The 24,576-nt window shown below is 42.1% G+C and overlaps 1 protein-coding gene across 3 annotated transcripts in view; it reads right to left on the reverse strand.

The window, feature by feature from the left end:
- The window catches only part of BRAF (B-Raf proto-oncogene, serine/threonine kinase), a 130,493-nt gene that overhangs the window by 35,166 nt on the left and 70,751 nt on the right, over positions 1 to 24,576 (reverse strand). For all 3 annotated transcript variants that reach the window (XM_005296375.5, XM_005296376.5, XM_042851830.2), the window contains 5 exons: positions 22,618 to 22,721; positions 19,280 to 19,382; positions 17,282 to 17,430; positions 15,977 to 16,096; positions 2,269 to 2,428 (listed from right to left, as the gene is read on the reverse strand). In XM_005296375.5, the coding sequence (XP_005296432.1) occupies positions 2,269 to 2,428; positions 15,977 to 16,096; positions 17,282 to 17,430; positions 19,280 to 19,382; positions 22,618 to 22,721 (636 nt within the window). The remainder of the gene's footprint in view (positions 1 to 2,268; positions 2,429 to 15,976; positions 16,097 to 17,281; positions 17,431 to 19,279; positions 19,383 to 22,617; positions 22,722 to 24,576) is intronic.

A 24,576-nucleotide genomic window follows, 5' to 3' on the forward strand; every position in this document is an offset into this window, starting at 1 on the left:
GGCTTTAGTACCCCAATCACATCGCCAAACTCATCCATTTTATCCTCACCCATAACAATTTTACATTCAACAACACTTTGTCCAAATCATGGGAACAACCATGGATACTGGGATAGCTCCCCAATATGCCAATTTCTTCATGGGCCACCTTGAGGAAGAATTTCTGGACAAATGCACCATGAAACCAATGATATACCTGGGATACACTGATGATATTTTCATCCTCTGGACAGATGACCTAAACTCCCTTACTCCACAACTTTAACAACCACCACCCACCCATTAAACTTTCTCTAGAACACTCCCACACTAACATCAACTTCCTGGACACCACGATTAGCTTTAACCATGGAACCCTACAGACAACTAAATACATAAACCCACGGATCATCATACCTACTTTCACAGATCCAATAACCATCACAAACACACCAAGAAATCTGTTGTCTACAGCCAGGCACTCAGATACCACAGAACATGTTTTGAGGAGAAATTCCAGGATATAGACCTTAACACTCTTAAAACCGCCTTCACCAAACAAGGATACTCCAACAGAGAAGTAGATCACGCCATAGAATGGGCCACCCATATACTTCAAGAGAACCTGCTTCACTATAGAAATAACCCCCCCTCCAACTGTACATCCCCAGTTGTCATCTATTACCCCACATTGGAACCCATATGGGGTATCGTTAAACAGTTAAAACCCATACTCAATGGAGACCACATCCTGAAAGAAATCTTTCCTGAACCCTGTCTTATGGCCTCAAACATAGCCCCAATCTCTCCAAGCTCATCATCAGAAGCAAGCTCCCCAGAGACCAGGATACACCAACTCAAAGCAGCACCAGACCCTGCCAGAACAGATACAAAGTCTGCAGACATATCTCCACTGCTACAATGATCAACACCCTCCACAACACACCTTTCAAGATCCTACACATATGCCTAGCACAACATGTAGTATACCTCACCCTGTGCACTAAATGCCTCAATATCAACTACATAGGTGAAATAAGACAATCACTACATTCTCGAATGAACTCACACAGAAAAATGCTAAAAGACAAAAATACCATATCATCTGTGGGTGAACAGTTATCACAAAAAGATCATTCTATATCTGACCTCTCAGTCATCATCCTCAAAGGAAACCTGCACACCTTCAAAAGACGAGCCTGGGAGCTTAAATTCATGAGTTTGCTAGAAATTAAAAAAAACAAGGACTGAATAGAGACATTGGATTTATGGCTTATAACAACAATCTATAACCCATTAAATCTCTCCCCCAGCTTTCGCCCCCTATGACTGGAGAGGTGTTAACAGGCTACTTCACTGAATGTTCCCTTGAAAATGTGTGTTAACTACTTACGCTAAACAATCTGTTCCACCTTGTATTTAGCTGTGACACTCTTGAGTACATTTCCCAGCCCTGAAGAAGAGCTCTGTGTAAGCTCAAAAGCTTGTCTCTTTCATCAACAGAAGCTGGTCCAATAAAAGATATTACTTCACTCACCTTGTCTCTCTAGGATACAGGTATGTGTTAGAAAAACTGGGAAGATACTGGTGTTAGTAGTAGCTTGCATAGTGCTGGACAGCATTATGCCTAGTTCGAAACAATGTATTTGTCCTTCATTTTCATAAATGTTAAAATTCAGCCTCCAAAATGTCAAAGGATACAGACAAAAAAATTCAAGACAATCATACTGTAGAAAATTATTGGAGGTTCAAGGAGAATGTTAAGGGTCATACATGTGGGGCAATAGACGATTTCTGAGATTCAAAGCAGCATCTGGTAATTTCAAATTCAGTTTATTGCAAGAACCACATCCTCCAACGCCAGAAACATTATTCCCATTGTAAGTGATACAAGAAAGCAAACATTTAAAACAACATTTCCAATACTTGGGATGTCTTACATGAGTTGTTACTGGCTTTTCAGGATCATCACTGTGGGGTGTTGCTAGCAATAATAAGTTCAGGAATTGATCTTAAAACTAATTGTTAGTGGCAGTGTGCTTGTGTGGAGAAGTGGGGATATGATTGTCAAGAGAGATTCAATATTATTTGTGAAGGGATTGCCTGATTTTTTCCCAGCTCTGGCTGGTAAAAACTCTTCTCTTGTTAGTTAGGATTTATGAAGATTTAAGCAGATCAACAAGGATTTATTTAGAACAATAACATTTGTGTGTTTTACGAGCTCAGTGGCATGTATTAAGAAAGCTGATCAACTCCACTGTTATTGATCAAACTTATATTGATACTTACATCAATATTGACAGGCTCTATTGTATTGATGTGCACATTGGGTGCTGAAGACGAGCGGTCTCGTTGCCCAAATTGATTCCGATGGTCTTCATCTGCTGGTCGGAAGGGCTGTGGGATTGGAATGGATTTTGAAGGAGAAGGACTAGGGAGAATTGGTGGTCTGAGAAACAAAGTCAAGGAAAAAGAGGATTTAGGGGTACAAATGGCTTCACATATTCTATAGTGGGTGTGACAAATCCTTTTCTTTTCAATTATGATATATATAAAAAGATCATTTCTTTAGTAGGCCAGTATAAAGACCCAATCAAAACCAATTTATATTTAACTGTCTATACTCCCCTAGGATTAATTGTAACTAATCCCTGCTGTGTGAACTCCCTAATTACAAAACAGTGAAACAGAATGTTCTGGGGTTAAAGCATAAACAATCTTTACTGCATCTAGTTACCTGTGTTAATCCCTTTATGCTAGGAATCAATGAGGTCAGATGTGCATTGCAGAGAATGGGATGCTCCACAGTTTCTTATACTAAGGGGCAAATGTGGTACCCCTTTCTTAACGGTAACCCAATGAGAATTAAAGGTGATGTACTACACCAGTGACCTGCGTTTGAATGATCTCGCAGAATAAAGTGCATATAAGAATAGAATTGCTGCGCAGTAGAGATGGACTGAAAACTATAAGTTAGCAAAGGTAACAATGTTATGGCTGTCACTGTAATTGGAATTATTAGTATCAAACTAAAAATAAAAATATTAACTTTTAACCTCTGTCTTCAGCAAATCACTTAAAACAATTAAATATTTTTAAACATTACTTATAAATATTACAATAACTGAATTGGAGAGCTTTGACCTGAAACATACAGTTCAGAATATATAGACCAGTTTTTGAGGAAAAGTAGCTGTTGCAGGTCATTAAAATGCCACTAAAACCTTAACCTTTGATTTGTGGAGTCCTGTGCATTTACTTAACAGAGAAAGTATCTACATGTGCCTATCCTTTTTATGAGTAAAAAGGCAATATGTCACTTATCTTGGTACTCTGGTTAAGGGTAGTAAATCAATATTTGTCTATTATTCAATTCAAGGTCAATCATTGCTGGGTCTGTCGGTAAGATTTAATAGATTTAGGCAAAAAGTCAATGAGAAATGCTTGCTTTTCTTCTTCAAAGGACACTTTACACTTACAGCACACTTGATAGCAGGTAACAGTCAATTTGAACTAACTGCAAATATGTCTTCTCATAACAGAGCAGTCCTCTAGTCTGGAGACTGATAGATGAGTTAACCACATCCACAAAGGCTAGGCTAGGGAAGGGCTTTAGAAGTGGAGGCAAAGGACAAAGCAGCATGTAGCACCAACAAAGTTCTATCATGTCCCCTTTAAATAAATTCTTTCTAATCTTTTGTTCACTGATCTTTAGGGGCAACAGCACCCTCAACAGAGACAGTGGTCTTTTTTTATTTTTAACCCAAGGAGGATATCTTGAAGTCTACCTTATGGGCAGAGCCATATTTATCCCATTTTTCATTAGAGATTTTATATAGTTTAGCATAGGCCCTGGAAATAGATGGCTTCTTTCAACCAAATTATTGTGCACTCACTACCCTTCTCCAAAAAGCTAAGCATCGGGGAAGCACAATCTGTCTTGATTTTCTTTTCCTTCTGGGGAACATTTGCAAGGGAATAAGGGACCCTGAGTTTTCCCATCTAGGATAGCCTGCATCATTTACTTTTAAGACAGTGGTACTCCGACCTCAGTGGTTCAGGAGTCAAATTAGAACTCAACATTAACCAAAAGAGCCACAGCGTAGGTGTTCTTGTCTCCCTGAGCTACTGATTAGAGAACTTTGGTAGCAGTGTCCATTCGGCCCGCACGTACACTGTACTCCCCACTGTGCTCTGCCATGGGGCTAACCAGCGCTGCATGGGCAAACCCCCCCTTAGTTTCTTCTCTATTGCAGAGTCCCTGACAAGAACTCTGAAGTGGAGAGGAGGATGGTGGGTCATGGAACACTCCTAGGGATATGCATCTCAAAGAACTATCGTTACTGCACAAGGTGAGTAACTTCCTCTTCTTCTTCAAGTAGTATCCCTATGGGTGCTCCGCTGTGACTCATGAGCAGTATCCCAATGGAGAGCTGGGGCTTTGGAGGTGCATCTGTTATAGATGATAATACTGCAGCACCAAAGTTGGCATCAGAAGCTGAGTCACCTGTAACTGCATAGTGTTCTGCCAAGGTATGTACAAACACCCAGGTGGCTGGTCTACAGATTTCCAAAATAGGGACATTCTTGAGGAAGGAAACTGAGGTGGAAATTGACCTGGTGGAATGGGTACAGATTTCAGATGGACGAATGATCTTGTAAATCTCATAGCATCGTTTAATGCAGTTCGAGACCCATTTTGAGAGTCTCTGTGCGGATACTGCTGTACCTTTTGATGAGTCTGCAATGGAAAGGAAGAGCTTAGGAGATTTCCTAAAGGTCTTTGTCCTGTCCAGGTAAAAGGCCAGAGTCCTTCTAACCATGTGTAGTACAGCCTCCCTGTTATCCCAGTAAGGCTTAGGGTAAAAAGTTGGGAGGTGAATCAGTTGATTCATGTGAAAAACCAAAATCACCTTGGGGATGAACTTCAGGTGCAGTCTGAGAGTAACCTTGTCTCGAAAGAATACTGTATAACGGGGGTGAGTCATCAGTGCCGATATCTCCCCTATTCTCCTTGCCAAGGCGATTGCCACCAGGAATGCTGTCTTCATTGACAGGTATGTGAGCAAACAAGTGGCCATGGGTTCAAAGGGCGGCCTAGTTAGGCTCTTAAGTACTCTAAGTTCTAGGTCCCATATTAGGGTGGGACGCCTGGGTTAGGGAAAAAAGTTTACTATACCCTTGAGGAATCATTTTGTAGTTGGATGCGAGAACCCTGAGTATCCCTCTATTTGTTGATGAAAGGCTGCTAGGTGTACCTTCAGTGAACTAAGAGATAGTCCCGATTTCCATTTAGAGAGTAGCAGATGTCAGGGAAATTTGCTTGGAATTACATCAAATCTGAAACCCGGTCCACTTTTGCAGGTACATATGACGAGTAGCCGATTTCCTACTGTGTAGTTACACTTTCTGTACCTTCTCAGAGCAGGACCTTTCTATGCGCTGAACCATGAAGGAGCCAGGCGTTGAGACGGAGTATCTGCAGGTTGGGGTGGAGAGTGTGTCTTTCGTTCTGCAAGAGGAGGTATGGAGTAGGTTGAAGAGGGGTTGGCAAACACCTTGCCAGCTGTGATAGGTAAGGGTACCACAACTGTCTCGGCCAGGTGGGAGCAATCAGTATGATGTTTGCTCTCTCTCTCTGTATTTTTAACAGGAATTTTAATAATAGAGGGATGTATAGAAGGCCCTTATCCCACGAGAGAAGAAGAGCATCCCCTAAGGAGTGTTGTCCGAGGCCTGCCCTGGAGCAGTAGGATGGACGTTTCTTGTTCAGGTTAAGTGGCGAATAAGTCTATGGTCTGTGTCCCCCACCGTCTGAATATGTTGTGTAGTACTTCTGAGTTCATCTCCCATTCATGGTCATGTGGGAACCTGTGGCTGAGACTGTCTGATGTTGTGTTCTGTACTCCTGGAAGGTACAACGCTGATATTGTGATACTGTGGGAAAGGCACCAGGTTCCATAGCTTTAGTGCTTTTGTGCAAAGGGAGGGTAATCTGGTGCCCCCCTTGTTTATGTAACGCAGTACATGCATGCTATGTTGTCTGTTATGACCCTGTATGTGTACTTCTGATCAGCGGAAAGAAGTGAGCACATCTGACTGCTCTGAGTTCAAAGAGGTTGATGTGAAGAGACGTCTCCATGGATGACCACTTGTCCTGTGTCGTGAGGTTGTTGAGATGTGCGCACTACCCTATGAGGGATGCATCAGTGGTGAGTAGTAATGATGGGGAAGATTCTGAGAAGGGGATCCCTGTGCAGACATTTGTTGGGTCCTTCCACTAGTCCAGGGAGTGTTTGACTTTGGTGGGCAGCGACAGAGGTTTGTCTAGTCTGTCTCTGTTCGGCCTGTAAACCGAGCAGAACCACACCTGGAAACACTTCATGTGAAGCCTGGCATGAGTTATCAGGGACCTGCTTGCAGCCATATGCCCCAGAAGTTGAAGGCAGTGTCTGGCTGATATTAGAGGGTGGTTTGTACTGAATCTATGAGTGTGGACAAGTTGTGGAATCTCTGCTGTGAAAGGAGCATCCTCGCCTGTGATGAGTCAAGATTGGCTATAAATTCTAGGCACTGTACCAGGGCTAACGTCGATTTTTGGACATTGATCTGTAGGGCCAAATCCGTGAACAACTCCACAGTTGTTTGGGTGATCTGAAGAGCCTCGTCGAAGGAGAGGATTCTGAGGAGACAATTGTCCAGGTAGGGGTAGATCATGATCCCCTTCCCACTACGGAGAGGACCTTGGAGAATACTCTCAGAGCCGATGAGTGACCAAAGGGGAATACTCTGTACTGGTGATGATCCTGGTCCAGAGTAAATCTGAGGAATTGTCCGTCAGAAGGTAAGACTGATATGTGGAAATAGGTATGGGCCGAGAACAAAATCTCCCTGTTCCAAAGATGGAATAATCACTGCTAGTGTGACCATCTTGAATTTTTGAGCCTTGACAAATTTGTTCAGTGCTCTGAGGTCCAGCATGGGGTCTCCAACCTCCCTTCTTCTTGGTACCAGGAAATAAAAAGAGTAAAAACCTTTGCCTCATAGGTGCTGAGTCACAGGTTCTACGGCTCCTAAGCAGAGAAGGTGATCTATTTCTTGTTAAAACAGACTCTCGTGAGAAGGGTCTCTGAAGAGGGATGGGAAAGGGTGTTGCGGGAGGGGGAAGGGAGATAAAATAGATTGCATACCCATTGTGGATGATTTCCAGAACCCATTTATCAGATGTTATTTGTTCCCAGTTGTGGAACAGAGCAAGGCGGCACCCAAATGGATGCGACAGGTTGGCTAGCTGGAGTTGGTGTTGAGGGGAGTGGTCTCTCGGCACCCTAATCAAGGCATCAAAATTAACGTTTTGAGGCGGATGGTTGTGAAGAGGAAGACTGAGGGTCTGATGGTTTGCATTTTGAAAATCTGGATTTTTTTCCTCTGAGGCTCATAGTAGCACTGAGTTGGAAAGTGTGCTGTGTGGGATTTATGTTGAGGCTCAAGACTAAATTTTCTTTTTTGTCAGGTATATAAATCCCTAATGACTGAGGAGTAGCCCTGGAATCTTTGAGAGTATGGAGGGACAAGTCAGCCTTCTCGGCAAACAATTTGTTGCCCTCAAAGGGAAGCTGGACAGGTGCAACCATGATGCTCGCCACATAACAACAGCTGTGGAGATGGATTGGGCTGTTGTCTTGGCTGCATCAAGCACTGACTGCAGTGCTGTCTTGGCCACCAGTTGTCCTTTGTTAACAATGGCATGAAACTGTTCCTGGTGTGATTCTGGGAGCTGATCAATAAATGTGTTGAGCTTGGAGTAACTGACGTAATTATATTTTGCTGTCAGGGCCTGATAATTTGCAATTCTAAATTACAGTGTGGTGGATGAATAGGCCTTTTTCCAAATAGGTCGAGACGCTTCCAGTCACTGTTATAAGGGGTGGACTTCACCTGGTGTGGATGACCTAGGGAGTTCACTGCATCCACAACAATTGAATTAGGGAGGGGATGGGGAAAAAAATTCTGTATCCTTAGCCACGACATAATATTTCTTATCAGCCCATTTGCAGGTAGGCATGACCAATGATTGAGTTTGCCATCTAAGCTTGGATTGGTCCAGAAGGACCTCGTTGATGGGGAGAGTTATTCTGGAGGAAGAGGAGGAACGCAAGATGTCCAGAAGTTTATGATGGGTGTCTTTTACCTCCTCAAGAGGTATCTGCAAACTGTCTGCTACCTATTTTGCCAAATCTTGAAATAGCCTGAAGTTGTTTGCTAGAGACAGCAGAGGAGGCATCACTGCCTTGCCTAGAGAGAAGGAAGAGATGTTGGTCTGTAGTGTGACCTCCTCCTCAAATCTTACCTCCTCTTCTTTCATGATCCCTTCAGGAGGTTCAGAGGTTCTGGATACTGTGGCTGAGGGAGAGCGCCTCAAAGGTTCATGATGTGCTACACTAGATGTTCGGCAAGCCTGGAGTCTGTATGCCATCCAGGGATCCCAGTAGGGCCACTAGGGCGGTGGAAAGGGTCTTCATGGTTAGGCTCATGATTGGCCATACCACCGGGGTTGAGGAGCAAATGAAGGGTATGACTGAGGGGGCCAAGGTTGGTAGCGGACATTATAAGTAGCGTGGTTCTCCTCACTATCTGAGTCTCCACCAGAGAATGGAAGTGCATGACATGGTACCGGTGGAGACTCCCGTGTTCAAAGTAAACTCAGTATTGGGGCCCCAGTACTAAGCAGGGGAGACTCTGGTACCTCAGATACCCATGAGATCCTCTGAATGTCTGTACTCTTATGGTGCTGTCATACTCAGTACCAACGGTGGTTGTCAGTGCTGGGTCCATGGCACCGAGGCAGCTGGCAATCTAGGCCATACTGAGTGCTCTGAGGCTGGATGGCATGTCATTGATGGTGCCAAAGGTAATGCCCATTCTGGCAACATCTTCATGGAGGTGGCACGGTCTCTGTCCTTCCCTTTCCTTGTCAGTACTGTTGCTTCGGTGCCTATGCCCATCAGGTCCTTAGGTGCATCAACAGTACCTGCCACACCAGACCCTGCCGCACCAGACCCTCAGGAGCATGTTTGGATGGCCTTGGTGCAGTTGGTACTGATGATACCCAACGTGACAGAGATCTTTTTCTGCTATCCCGAGTCTCACTCTGGGGACCCACGGCTCTCTTTTTTGAAACATTTTTTGAGGGATCCATGGCTGTTTTCTTCTACTCATAGTCCTTAGATGTCAAGGGCTGTGGGGAAGATTCACACCACGTGGGTCACTCCTCGCACAGGTCCAGGGAAGACTGAAGGGCTGCCTCCATGAGGAGGAGTTTTAGTCTCAGTTCTGAGTCCTTCTGAGATTTGGATTTTAATTGTTGGCAGAGACCACACTTTTGGGAAATGTGGCTTTCCTCAAGGCAATGGATGCAGCGGGAATGTCTGTTCGCTACTGGGATGCTCTCTTTGCACAAGAGGCGCCTCTTAAACCCCAGGGAATTGGGCATACCCTGCACTGGGGCAGTCCCCAGACAAAGGGGAAAAAACTAGAAGAACTCTACTACTAAGAATGGGATTAACTATTTGAATTCTAATAGATAACGATCCAATGAACGGACTGCCAATGGCTCCATCTCTAGCCAGAGGCATTTGAGAAGGAACTGAGGCAGTTGAGAAGGTTTCACCTGTGCAGTGCTGGTTAGCCTTGTGGCAGAGCACAATGGGAAACAGCACATGTGCAGGCCTAATGCACACTGCTACCAAAGTTCTCTGATCAGCAGCACAGGGATGCAAGCACACCTACAGTGCAGCACCCATAGAGACACTACTTGAAGAAGAAGGGATAGTCCATTGTCCTTTGGGGTATGACCTTACCTGTGTGTGGGGTTCAGCTGCAGCTCTAAACCCCAGCCTACAATATGGGTACAGAGTGCTGATAAGGAGGGGAAGACAGAAGCAGCAGCAGGTGGGAGAGAAGGGAGAGCTGCTAACAAAATCCAAGGAACAGTAGCCTAAATCAGAGAGCAAATAAAAGGAAGTATTTCTTTACACAATGCACAGTCAACCTGTGGAACTCCTTGCCAGAGGATGTTGTGAAGGCCAAGACCATAACAGGGTTCAAAAAAGAACTAGATAAATTCATGGAGGATAGGTCCATCAATGGCTATTAGCCAGGATGGGCAGGAATGGTGTCCCTAGCCTCTGTTTGCCAGAAGCTGGGAATGAGCGATGGGGGATGGATCACTTGATGATTACCTGTTCTGTTCATTCCCTCTGGGGCACCGGGTACTGGCCACTGTCAGAAGACTGGATATGGGGCTAGATGGACCTTTGGTCTGACCCAATAGGGCTATTTTTATGTTCTTATGAGAAGAGCTGTTTACTGTGGCACAGATGCAGCAAACTGGTGCTGTGATGCACTTCCAGGACTCATAAAGGAGGGGAGTAGTTTATGTGCCAAATTCTGAAAGTCTGCTGCTTCTCTGATGTTTGTGGCTGTGGTTAACTCTCATTTTCCAGGCTATATGAGAAGAGAGTTCTTTCTGGGCATACTGGGAGGTTTGTCACATCCAGCACAGTATCTTCCCAGGCCCATATACATATATTCCAATCTTCCACTGTGGAGGCCTTTAAATCAGTCATAAATAAAATATTAATGGCCTACATGGCAAATGCCTGGCACATCCCTACCCCTTAAAAGATATTACTTTAACTCCTATAACAATTGAAAACAGACTCTGTATTTCTACAGTGTGTTTGTGCTAGAAGGGAGGATGAAGTCCTGTTTTGATTCCTATTTTACTGACATCAACCTGCAGGAATTTCTGTTAGAGAGAAAAGTAACGTTCAATCTCCCAAGAAAGGAGAGCATGCCTAAGCTATTGCACTAATGAGACAGTCTAAGATTTAATCTTTTGCCCACTGTCACAAATAGCAACATTCCCAATGACTTCAAGTGATGCAAGTTCGAGGCCACTGGGAATAGGAATGCAGCTTGGATATATGCCTGCAAATGACAATTAATATTTCATAGATCTTACAGAACCACAACTCCTCCCCACCACACACACACACAATGTCCTCAAAATATCTAAATGCCTGAAACATTTTAAAAAATATATAATTGTCTTTTAAAATTCTGTTCCCCTTACAAATACCAAAGATGAATTGTCTATGTTTCCTTATACCCACCAACGTGACTTTTCATGTGCTTACGGCTTTGTCTACCCAGGAAAGGTTTTTTGATATAGTTTTTCCCTCACTATAGTTATACAGATACAATAAAAGTGAAAGAGTGTATCCAACATTGCTTTGTCTAAAGTGGCTTAGGCCACTTCGCTTGTGAGAAGCAGCATCCACACAGAACTATGATTTTTCAAAATAAGAGCCATTTTCTGGGCTGGTATCTCAGGGTACAATTTTCTGGCGCTAGGTTCAATGCATTATAAGTTATTTGTCATGGTAGATTGTGAGATACCTACTGGAATTCTGGGACTTGGGTCAAACTCCCATGATTCCTTTCACTGTATGCCATAATTAGCCTGTTTTTCGCTAGCCAGCACCATTTTTTCGAAGTTTCAAACAAATTTTCAAATTACAACCCGCCAGGATGCTGAGCACCTTGATCCTGACCATTATTAGGGTTGCCAAGTGTCTGGTTTTCTGGTCAAAAAGGGGACCTGGCCGCATCCCATTAAATGTACTGACCATACTCCAAAAGTCCTGTTACCATGGAGGGGGAGCTGGGCAGAGGCACCAGGTCATCAACCTGCCTGCCAGCCCCTATCCAGCCAGGGCCACCTCCTACCTGCATCTCGTGGGCAGGCAAGTAGCAGACTCTGCATCAGGCTGAAACTCCCGTCCCAGCCCTGGGGCAGAGGGAGGTGGAGAGGACCAAGCAATGAGGAAAAGGGAGGGGGGAGAGCGGGGGCGGGGCCTCAGGGGAAGACGCAGGGCAGGGGTAGAGCCTCAGGGGGTCCGGTTTTTAGAAATAAGTTGGCAACCCTAATTAACACAAACAGGGCACTCCAGATGTATTGGTAATCAAGCCGTTGGCTTTGAAGGAGATGGAAGATTGCTAGAGCCCTGTGTTTTACACAAATATGAAATAACACGAAATAAAACAAATAATGTATAAAAGAAAAGAAAATGAAAAAACTCAGCCCGTAGCGGTGGCCCCTGTCCACAGGGTACGGCCTGGCTCCTCATTCAGGGCACATGGTCACATCACCCAGAGTAGGGAGCCAAGCTCAGACCCTGTAAGGCAAGAGCTGCTGCTGTGGGGTGAGTGCAGGGCAGACTTGCCCAGGGCTTCCCACTGCCTGAGGGCAAGAACCCTCTTTCCCCTTAAGCCAGACTTGACCCCTCTCCCTCCATGTGGATAAAATGGATACCACAAACAATGCCAGGCAGATACTACTAGAGAAGGAGCAGCTACTTCTGCACAACATTTTCTGGGACAGGCTTTACTCAGTGCAACATTACTTGTGGCCCCAGCCAGTCAGCACCTACTGGTGGGCTGGGACAGTGCTGCAAACTTTCAGGACACAGAAGGGCACTTTCCTAGAAATCGGTGTAGAACTCAGTCTGGAGTTGCAATGCTGGACCACCACAATGAGTGTCCCCCCTTAGCATGGAGAAGTATGTGGCCACTGCCATATGGAAGGTCACCACCTCCAATTGTACAAGTCAGTAGCTAACGAGTTTGGTGTGGCTAAATTAACAGTATAGAGACTTTTGGAACACTATGAATAGCCGGAAAGGATACCTAAACCAAATGTCCCTGTGGTCCAGGGAACTAGGTCACAGGTGCAATGTGCTATTTGAGAGCAGGGTGCAGGTGAGGAAAATACACATAATGTACTGAATGAAATGAATACAAAGTAATGTATATAGTCTGTGAATTAACTTTATTAGGAATGCATATTGGTAGGAAGAGCTGGCTGAAAAACTTCATTGACACAAGTGCAATGGTAAACAAACTATTGATTTAACACATAGGAAAATTCTTTTTAAGTTTGCACTTAAAGGTATAGAGGGAATATATGTTTCTTAAGATAGGGACTCAAAAATGTATAGGTGGGGATCACTGGCGGTCTCTCCTTCTCTTGGGGGTTGAATGGGGTGGAGAACTGTCTCTCTCTTGCAGTTGGGGAATGAATGGGGGCTCCTAGTACACTGTGATCTTAATAGGCGGCAGTGCAGGATTAGGTTAGAGTGTTACACAGGAATATAGCGTAACACTGTTCTCCAGCAAACTTGTCTCCTTCTGCATCATGTCCAACATGTCCCTTTCTCTGGTCAGTCAGTCCATGTGCTCTCTTGACAACTCCTCAGCATATGCCCTGTTGTCCTCTCTCTCATTCCTATCCCGCAGCACAAATCTTTCGCTCCGTTCCCTGGGTTTTTTGCCCTCTGCTGGGACTCATTCATGAGGTCACCAAACATCTTCTTTATCTTCTCTCTCTACCCTTAGAGGATTGCCAGGAACTCAGCTATTCGTAACACCCCATTCAATGTGGGCTGTGCCATGCCACAGACTAGGAGAACAGAGAAACCATACACGTAGTTACTATACCAATATAATAGCCACCATGCCAAAAATGACAAAATGTTACTTCTCTCCAAATTTTCTCAATTTTGGAATTCCATTCCCTTGAGTTCTTCCCAGCCTGCGGTACGCTTGGATATAATACTTTTTTGACATTATTTGCCCTCTAGTGGGGTTCCCTGCAATATGGTGTAGTAGCACCCTTTAAATTAAAACTATCTTTACATTTTGTGTATGTGTGTTTGCTTGTCTGGGGATGGGGGAATGGAAGGCATGTGTGTTCCCATGAGACAGGCTAATTGATTGTAGAACCCTGCAGCCTGCCCTTACATTGGTGGGTATTACTCTGAGGCATGTTCAGAAAGCAAAGGACAACCAGGAAGATATGTAGCATCGTTATTTGTTATTGGTCACTGAGCTGTTGCGGGAGTGAAGCATCACCTACACGAGTCTCTCTGGGAAGGCAGCAATATCTTGTAATGTGTGTGTCAAACTATATCACTATCTTTGCTTAAAAGTCTTATTTCTAATTCTAAACCATCTGATCAGCATAAAGCACACTACAAAATAAACAGAATTTTGCAGCTGTGATGCATGTCCTGTACTGGCTTTACCAACGCAATGTACTGCAATAAATGAGTGCTTTGTGAAACGCTTATATGCCTTTTATAATGCCTGCCACCACATATGCCTTCAAGTCTATGTAATATGAAATGCCTAAAAGAACCTCTAGTGGCCAATTTATCTTGTTTACCTTCACATATATGAAAAAGCTCAAGGCAATGACTAAACTATGGTCTTACATGAATTTTCTACTACTTCTTGCTTGTTCTTTCCCTACATCGGAAGCAATTTGTTTTTACATTTTTCTCTCTGCTGTCTAGTCACCATGTTGTGTAGTGCCATATGGGTGGTAGTAGGTGGGGACAGAGGTGGTTGAGGGATAGAGAAATTTAACATCAAGCAGCATGGGGTGGGGTGGTGTGTTTTGGTCTATGGACGTGGGATTAAATATTTTGCATGGGGAGAAAAGCTACTTTTAACAATTTGTATTTTCAGCTTGTGTTTCCAGCTTCCATGCTGTTGGGACCAGAGAAAAGCTGAGTAAGCCAAGGAGTAAAGATGCTGCAAAGAGATGGACACGTCTGCCATCGTTATAGCAACATCCACTAGACATGGCGTCGCACAGCCAGCACCCAGAAGAAAGGTTTCCAAATCCCCCTAAGCAGGCACTAACGGGATGGATAATAGTAATACAGCACTCAGTACTTACTGGATGAGATCCCTCTGCAGCATTCTCACTCTAGCTCTCTGGCAGGGTCCCTGGGGGTGTATCAAGCTGGGTCTCTGTTAAAGAGATCTTGGCTGCACAGGGGAAATCCCTCCTGGTCAGGTGTCCATGGTTGCCTGTGTAGTTTCCAAAGGTGTGTCTGTTTTATTACGGACCATGGGCTCAGCTGTCAACATATACCGGGGTTCTGTGGTGGCCTCTGGGGCAAAAATCCAGTCCAGCTCTTCAAAGCATGCATATGTGATGGGAGCATTAACGGAGGTCTTGTTTTTATCTTTAGCATTTTTAGTAATTCTGAATCAGCTGCTTGCTTTGGCACAGCACTGGCTCGTGTCCCAGGAGTACCCCTTCTCCTGCGTTTGCTCTGCTAGCTGCTGGTGAATCTTGGCATTCCGGTGATTACTGGACAGATGAGAGTAAACATATTCTTCTCTCCGCAGGGCAAGGCAGTACAGCATTCCCTGATGGGAACATGCAGAAGTACAGAGCACGGTGGCTTGAAAGGATTTGGTGTGTGTGAATTTATCACAAGCTGGCATCGCAAACAGATGGATATGGATATATGTCAGTGTTTAAACAGAGGGGGGACATCCAGTCAAGAGGACTCCAAAGCACAGGTAGCCAGGCAGGCCAATGTAGATGTGAAGTAATGTGCAGGTAGGGATGGTAGTGGGAGGACTACCTGAAGCAGTGTTGTTCATCTGAAATGGAGATGTGTCCCTACAAACCATACACTTCCATAACTCACTCTGAAATAAAGTTATGTTGCTTCAAAGCGAATTATTTATAGCTGGATAAGATGCAAAATAAAGCAAAAAGAGAGAGCTTGTGTGTGGATGCAAAGCAATTTATACTGAAAAAACCTAAAGATATATCAAAAAACTTTCCAGTTTAGACCAGGCCTACATTACCACTATAGGCAAAAAAGTACAACTAAGGTCCCTGTCCTGCAAACATTTATGCATATGCTTCACTTTAAACATGTGACTAGTTCCCATTGAAATCAGTGGTACTACTGGTGAACTTAAAGTTGAGCACATGTGCGAGTATTAGCAGGATGGGGACCTAATTACGCAGGTGAGCGAAGAGGCTCTGAAGGAGTATTCTGAATACATCAAGGCAAACAGTACTAAAATGTCAAGTCATTAAGCAGCAGGAGTAAGGTCCTACCCAATAGAATCTGATGGGGGCACTGAGGAGTATGATCCAGATGCTTGGGTGGTCTCTCCTAAGGAGGCCTCCTCCTGCGATATTGGGTGGTGTTCAAAGAACTTGGAGACAAACAGCAAACTGTGAGGCAAGAACAAAAACAAAACAAAAACAAACCTAACTTGTGCAAAACCCAGAAGGTTCACAACATAATATGCACAGAAGAAAAAAAAGTCATGTATCAAATTCTAAATTTTAGAATAGAGAATGCACTGGCAGACTACCCTGTACATTTTCACAAGTTGTTAGTTAATTGCAAGGGAGCAAGAGTTAGTGCCTTGCACACTATTTTGTCTAAAGTTATTTTGACCTTTGAGTGCTAGAAATTGTAAAAACCTAGTTTCTAAGTAGTGTAAAAGCAGGCAACTTATACCTTCGTGTTAAATCACAGTAATTTATAAAGAAGACTGTGATGTAACCTTATATGGAAGGTGGTAGTATAATATTAAAAAGGGACTTTCAAATGGGGCTATGACTAGGATAAAACAACTGCATCCACAACTCTTAGTTCATCATCTAGAAGAGGCCAGGGGACTTTTGATGAATGCAAACTGGAAGTAAAACTTTATTTGAAAAACATTTGGAAGCTTTCCCCAATGGGGAAGTCTTTTTAAATGGTTTTACTTGGCCCTGTTGTAACTGATAGGTACTAAGATCACTACAGATTGAGCAGAAACCTTGGTTAGGAGTCCTGGTACAGAACAAATTGAGTATAAAAATTCAAGAACAAATCATATTGAAACATTCTGCACTTTTCTTGATTCTGCTTGATACTTTTTACCCAGGTATATAAAAACCACCAGTGGGTTTTATTTTTCAACCAAGCCTGCAGTAAAACAAATGTCAACTTCATCTAATTGATCAAGAAAGTCCAATGTTATTTGAGACCAAATTAACTGTAGCTGACCACCTGCATCTAAACACATTTAAGTGAGGCACTATCATTCCCCTCATAAGGAATTTTTTTTGACTGGATAATAACACATGTGACCAGTGCAAAGTTTGTCTTGCTGAATCAAGAGTTCAGCCCTCCTATTCATCTTCTAAGAAAGAGTTTCACAGTACAAACAGAAAACTTGAACTGGTTATCTGAACCAGCACTGAGAAAATAAGAACTATATACTCTCACTGAAACAGCTTCACTATTGTATTTTCTCAGACACTTCTCTTGACCTTTTCAGTCACATCTGTCAACTAGTTCTTGTGTCATGTAAAGAAACTCAACAAAAGTCTGAATTAAAGAACACAGGAGTTTTGATTACTTACTCAAGCTGGTCATAATTAACACACATCAGTGGCACCTCTGTACTACAGCGCTGGTGAAATTTATAACCACAAGTCTGGCATCGGAATCCCTGGAAAAGCAGCTTTCGACAAAAGTCACAGAATGCTAAAGTGAAGAATGTCTTTCGTACCTGTAGTGTTGAAAACAAACAGTTAGTTAGATACTTTTGTAATCTGACAGGGCTCTATGTTTCCACTAAGATATTACTGTCATCTTGCCCTGAAAAAAATACCTACAACTCTCTTTTTTGATCTTGGAAATATACTTTATACACAATAAGCAAAGAGTATTATTTTAAACACATAAAGATCTTACATTTGATGTAATCTTAGTTATAAAGCATTATGTCATCCTCTCAACTTCTTATCAGACTAATATAAATACTATACAAAGTATACTGAGTAATAAAAATGGAATAAGAATTTAGGACAAAGTTTTCAAAATTTGGTGCCTAGTTAGTCACTCAAATCCATAATTAAGCATCTAGATAGAAGTAGCTAGATTTTCAGAGGTGCGCATAACCATACTTCAGTAGGAGCACAGAAGCATTTGGCACCTTTGGTAATCATATTGCTTTATTTAGCTGCCTAAATATGGATTTAAAGTGGCTAACTTTAACATCCAAGTTTGAACATTTTGATCTTTAGCCTCTAAGTGCCCCTAAGATTCCCACCATCCGAATTAATGTGCATCACTCTATGAGCAGTGAAGACGATGGCCACAGGACTGTGAAGCAAAGTCAAAAGTATCCCTGTGTCAGAACTGTAAAAGAAGCACCCCTATTTCAAAGATATGACTCTTGCAGGCATTTAAAGAGTTGGCTTGCATTGTAAACCTAACGTCTGTTCATTCCAATTTGGAAGGACAATTGAATGTAAGGGTTGAAACATCCATTGCCTACACTTAAATGCTGCATAAGGTTTATTTCCTGGCCACAGTGTGAATGAGGTTTGCCACCTATCATACAGTGTGGACAACAGGACTACGTGGCATTGAGCAGACTGCTGGCTGGTTGTACTAATATCCTGAGGGACACCATACTTCTAAGTTCCAGAGAAAGAGCTCTTTTTAATTACCAGAAATGTTCCAGACTTAACCCCTTTCTGTGCAAAAATAAACATCGATGTTATCCATCACAATTATAAAAAAAAAAAAAAAAAATCAAATTCTACCCAACTTATTTATAATTTTGTTTAGTAAAACCTGGAAATGTTTGCAATTGTAAAAAAGAAAAAGCTACACTACAGAGCCAAACTACAAGGCACAAAACTTGTGTTCTATTTTGGTTCCCCACCTTAAAAACACAACTAGCCTAAAAGTAACACAAGCAAGATTTCCTACAAGTAACAATCAAAAGTTTTAAAGGACGCTGTCCAGAAATTTTTATAATGGCTTTTATGCATTCATTTAACGGTCCACTGTTTGTATAATACACCCTAAGCCTAAAAATAAAATAGCTTTCATTTAGATTTTGCCCTTTTCCATGTGGTAAATGTTATTTCCAGGTCTGTGTATGGACCTAGAATTACCCAGAGGGCTTCTATTAAACAGTTTCCACTCATGTAGCACCTCATCGGGTCAAAACATATTTGTGCACCGGCATCACTGATGACGTCAGCATTGCTCTCGGAATATGGTTCATTAGTTAATTGCTGCTGCGGAGTCAGCAGGGAAGCACAGAACACATTTTATAAATACAACCATACAAAAATAGTGGATTATTATTACCACTCTGCAATGCAGTGGTGATTTAAAATGTTAAGGAAAGTCAAGTTGTGTTTATTTTAATGTCAATTATCTCAACTGCAATAAGATTTAGTTCATCTGAGTCTGCTGGATTAAAAACCTCTTATGCAACAACCTTCCCCACTACAGATACAAATGTTTGTTCAAAAACAAAGTTATTTTGATTTAAAATGTTCAAAAGTAGATTCAACTCTAGTGAACATTTTAGACAGTTCATAATACAAAGTACGTACAAAATTGTGTGTGGTAAGCGGCACATTCTCCAAGACTTCCACGTGCAACTCCTCTCCTGTGAGCCAGGAAATGTCAGTGTCCCAGCCAATGGGCTTCTTCTCTCTGAAGTGTAAACAAGCCCTTTATGGTTACCAACCTGCAAACCTTTGCAAACATTATGCTAAAGAAGTGAAAAGTTGTTATCGAGAGGATAGTGGTATTGTGGGAGGTTTGCTATCCAGTCTTCCACTATTAGAAATTTAAATGGCAAGAAATTAATCTGAGTTTACCCCCAAATAATTGCATCACTCTTGGACAAACAGCAGGGTAAAGAGATGCACTCTTTTCTTCAAACCAGCTTCAGCAAAGATCTACAACTGCAGAGAATGGCTGGTCCTTTGGGTCCAAAACTGACAGATACTTTTCTATCCATTCAAAGAAAAAGAGTGCTTGTGTGACAATTTGTCCCCATGTTGTATACAGTGTTGTTGTACCCGTGTCAGTCCCAGGATATTAGAGAGACAAGGGAGGTGAGGTAATATCTTTTATTGGACCAACTTCTGTTGGTGAGAGAGAAAAGTTTTCAAGCCACAGAGAGCTCTTCTTCAGGTCTTGGAAATGTACTCATACGTCACAACTAAATACTAGAACAGGAGTACTTGTGGCACCTTAGAGACTAACAAATTTATTTGAGCATAAGCTTTCGTGGGCTACAGCCCACTTCTTCGGATGCACAGAATGGAACATATATTGAAGAGATATATATATACACATACAGAGAGCATGAACAGGTGGGAGTTGTCTTACCAACTCTGAGAGGCCAATTAAGTAAGAGAAAAAAAACTTTTTAAGTGATAATCAAGATAGCCCAGTACAGACAGTTTGATAAGAAGTGTGAGAATACTTACATGGGGAGATAGATTCAATGTTTGTAACGGCTCAGCCACTCCCAGTCTCTGTTTAAACCTAAGTTGATTGTATCTAATTTGCATATCAATTCAAGCTCAGCAGTTTCTCCTTGGAGTCTGTTTTTGAAGCTTTTCTGTTGCAAAATTGCCACCCACAGCTATTTCACATTTGGGGACAATATATACCTTCAAGTCAGCGGTACTGCTATGGGTATCCGCATGGCCCCACAGTATGCCAACATTTTCATGGCTGACTTAGAACAACGCTTCCTTAGTTCTTGTCCCCTAACGCCCCATCTCTACTTGTGCTACATTGATGACATCTTCATCATCTGGACCCATGGAAAAGAAGCCCTTGAGGAATTCCACTATGATTTCAATAATTTCCATCCCACCATCAACCTCAGCCTAGATCAATCCACACAAGCGGTCCATTTCCTGGACATTACTGTACTAATAAGCGATGGTCACGTAAATACCACCCTATACCGGAAACCTACGGACTGCTATACTTACCTACATGCCTCCAGCTTCCATCCAGGACACACCACACGATCCATTGTCTACAGCCAAGCTCTAAGATACAACCGCATTTGCTCCAATCCCTCAGACAGAGACAAGCACCTACAAGATCTCTATCAAGCATTCTTAAAACTACAATACCCACCTGCTGAAGTGAAAAAACAGATTGACAGAGCCAGACGAGTACCCAGAAGTCACCTCCTACAAGACAGGCCCAACAAAGAAAATAACAGAACACCACTAGTTGTCACCTTCAGCCCCCAACTAAAATCTCTCCAGCGCAACATCAAAGATCTACAACCTATCCTGAAAGATGATCCCTCACTCTCACAGGTCTTGGGAGACAGACCTGTTCTCGCTTACAGACAACCCTCCAACCTGAAGCAAATACTCACCAGCAACCACACATCACTGAACAAAAACACTGACCCAGGAACCTATCCTGGCAACAAAGACCGATGCCAACTCTGCCCACATATCTATTCAAGCGACATCATCATAGGACCTAATCACATCAACCATACCATCAGGGTCTCGTTCACCTGCACATCTACCAATGTGATATATGCCATCATGTGCCAGCAATGCCCCTCTGCCATGTACATTGACCAAACCAGAGAGTCTCTATGCAAAAGAATTAATGGACACAAATCTGACATCAGGAATCATAACATTCAAAAACCAGTAGGAGAACACTTTAACCTATCTGGTCATTGAACGTCAGACTTGCGGGTGGCAATTTTGCAACAAAAAAGCTTCAAAAACAGACTCCAATGAGAAATTGCTGAGCTTGAATTGATATGCAAATTAGATACGATCAACTTAGCCATTCCCAGACTCTATTTAAGCCTAAGCCATTACAAACTATCTTCCCATGTGAGTATTCTCACACTTCTTATCAAACTGTCTGTACTGGGCTATCTTGATTATCACTTCAAAAGTTTTTTTTTTTCTTACTTAACTGGCCTCTCAGAGTTGGTAAGACAACTCCCACCTTTTCATGCTCTCTGTATGTGTATATATATCTCCTCAATATATGTTCCATTCTGTGCATCCGAAGAAGTGGGCTGAAGCCCACGAAAGCTTATGTTCAAATAAATTTGTTAGTCTCTAAGGTGCCACAAGTACTCCTGTTCTTTTTGCGGATGCAGACTAACAGGGCTGCTACTCTGAAACCTGTCACTAAATACAAGGTCGAACAGATAGTTTAGCATAAGTAGTTAGCACATACTCACCTTGAATGGCCCTTAGAACATGTGCTAACTACTTATGCTAAACTATCTATTCAACCTTTTATTTAGCTGTGGCACCCTGAGTACCTTTCCCAGACCTGAGGAAGAGCTCTGTGTAACTTGAAAGCTTGTCTCTCTCTCTCCAACAGAAGTTGGTCTAATAAAAGAGATTACTTCCCCTACTTTGTCTCTTTAATTTGTCCCCATAACAGACTTTCAGAGGGTTTACTAATTTGGGGGAATGGTAGGATTTTAATTAGAAGTTTAAGGATGGAAACTCATTTTAAGAGCTATTCATGTAAATCCTGTGTCTAACAAAACTTCACTTTGACACCCACTTCAGATAAAACCAAATAAAAGTTAAAAATTCAAAACAACCCTACTTTATAGTTTAAAACTAGATGTTTTCACATAGTTTTGCAGCTAAAACAGACCTCAGGGATAACAGCCTGTTGCATTCTGTTAGAGATTTCCCCATAAACTTTTCATATGTCATAGCCTTTTAGGCACGGTTTTGTGGCTATCACCCCATATTTTGTGTTGGCCCAAACCATTTTAGCACAAACTAAATAGTTCATTCTGAATTTAGTGAGATTGATCTTTACCTTCACAGTGTTGAATGGAATTGGCCCATGCTGGTATACTCCTAGAAAGAACCCTGATAGCGTAAAAAACCCACACCCACATAAACCATACCCATCTTGTATTCTGTAAACAGCACAGCATTCTGGGATAAGACCTCTCATCATCAGAGCTTTCTTTAGACTGTCCCGGACTGTCACCCCACATCTTGCTGGAACCTGCAAGGTCAAATATAAGACATAAGCATTAGAGGAAGAGATTACAATTCATTCTCATGGTTGAAGCAAACTAATGTTCCAGTCCCTAAAAAGTATACAAAAAGCGCCAATTTTCATTTTTACAGAACTTCATAGAATCCTAAATAATAATTTCTCAAAGTACTTTGCACATTGTGGACATTATGTAAACTGCATACAAGCCCATATCAAACCCAGCTCAGCTGGACATGCATGCCACCTAAATTTCTAATGACATTTGAGAGAGAAAACTTGAGTTGACCCTGGGTGACCTTCTATCCTTATCCATTTTGCAACAGAGATGGCAGAGAGATAGGTAACTAAAAGCTATTTATACATATGTTAATTTTGAAGAGCTTGTACTGCAATTAAGTGGAGTGATGTGTCATTTGGAACTAAAAATAAACAGGCAATAGGCTTGGATGAACTAGCTTGTACTGGACTACTTGCCACAAGTTTATAAAATTCATTACGTAAATATTGAAATAAGATACAGATCTCTTAAATGGAAAATACCAACTTCAAATCTAGTCAATTTAAAAAGAGAAAAAAAGAATTAATAGTGGTGTCTGGTAACACATCTGTCCTTGAGGCCCCTGCCAATATTTGTGATTCTACAGACACATTTTCCTATTTGTAAAGAATATTTTTCTTTCCCCTTTTGCTGTTTGACCCCCATGAGCAAAGAGGAGTAGTTGAATACAAAGGAAACAGATTAAAACTGACCAAACACAAAGTATTGTGAAGTGCACAAACTATACAGTTCTCTAATATAATTTTTCCTTTAATCTCTTCAATGATCTTAGGTGTTTCCTGTAACAGTAGTAAAGCTTCTTTTTTTTTCTTTTTTTTTTTTTGGTAAAGAGCAAACTGTGATTTTTAATTGACAGTGTTCCTTAAGCAATCAAAAAAAAGGGTAAGATATATTAGGGTGACTAAACATATCAAACACTACCATTTCAATACTTCTGGTGCTATTTACTGAACTGGTATATACACCAGTACTTTCCCTTCTGCTCATCCCTAGTATTTTATTTTTTCTGAAATGAGCCCATTCCATGTTAGGAAACTCCTCAGCCTTAACTAACCAAAAAGCAGTCAGACCACATGAAATTTAATTATTTACAGCTTATCAGGGGCCTGACTGAAAGCCCACTGAAGTCAATAGAAGTCTTTCCATAGACTTTAAAGGACTTTTGATCACAGCTCAGTTGAGCAGCTAACATTTAAAAATTCTAAATGTAGATAGAAGCCTGTGTCTCCTACTTAAAGATAACAATGACAATCCTCTTTCAAGTGTCCTTGTGAATGCCACTTTACTGAGGTTACACTACTTATTGCATTTCTATGACTCTACGTGTATGCTCTCCTAGAAGAAAGAAATGGAAGTGACCTTTTTGGTCATGGTCCCTCTCCCTGTCAATGTACAATTGCTCCTTACAGTACATTTTATCTAGTCTATTTTTAAAAGTTCAAAGAAATGGGGCTTCCAGTACTTCTTTTATAGAAACGATTTTACAGACAAATGTGTGTCAAAGTTTCTCTCGCTATATAGCCTAGACCTTCCCTTCCATAAATCCACTCCATTATTCCAAAATACACCATTTCTCCAACCTCCCCCTCTATAGTGTTTACACCCCACCCTTCAATTATTTGTAGAATTATGTTCTCCCGCCCCTCTGCCCCCACGTACTTGTTACTTAGCCAAATTGTTACAGGTGGGACTGGTAGCACAGCCTATTATTAAGATTGTCCAACACTTCCCATTATAAGACCCTGAGTTCAAATGCTTATAACATTGCTAAACTTTAACTGTTTGGGTTGAAATTTTCCTTGC

The sequence above is a fragment of the Chrysemys picta genome, chromosome 1 (genome assembly GCF_011386835.1).
Source record: "Chrysemys picta bellii isolate R12L10 chromosome 1, ASM1138683v2, whole genome shotgun sequence".
NCBI classification, from domain to species: domain Eukaryota; kingdom Metazoa; phylum Chordata; order Testudines; family Emydidae; genus Chrysemys; species Chrysemys picta.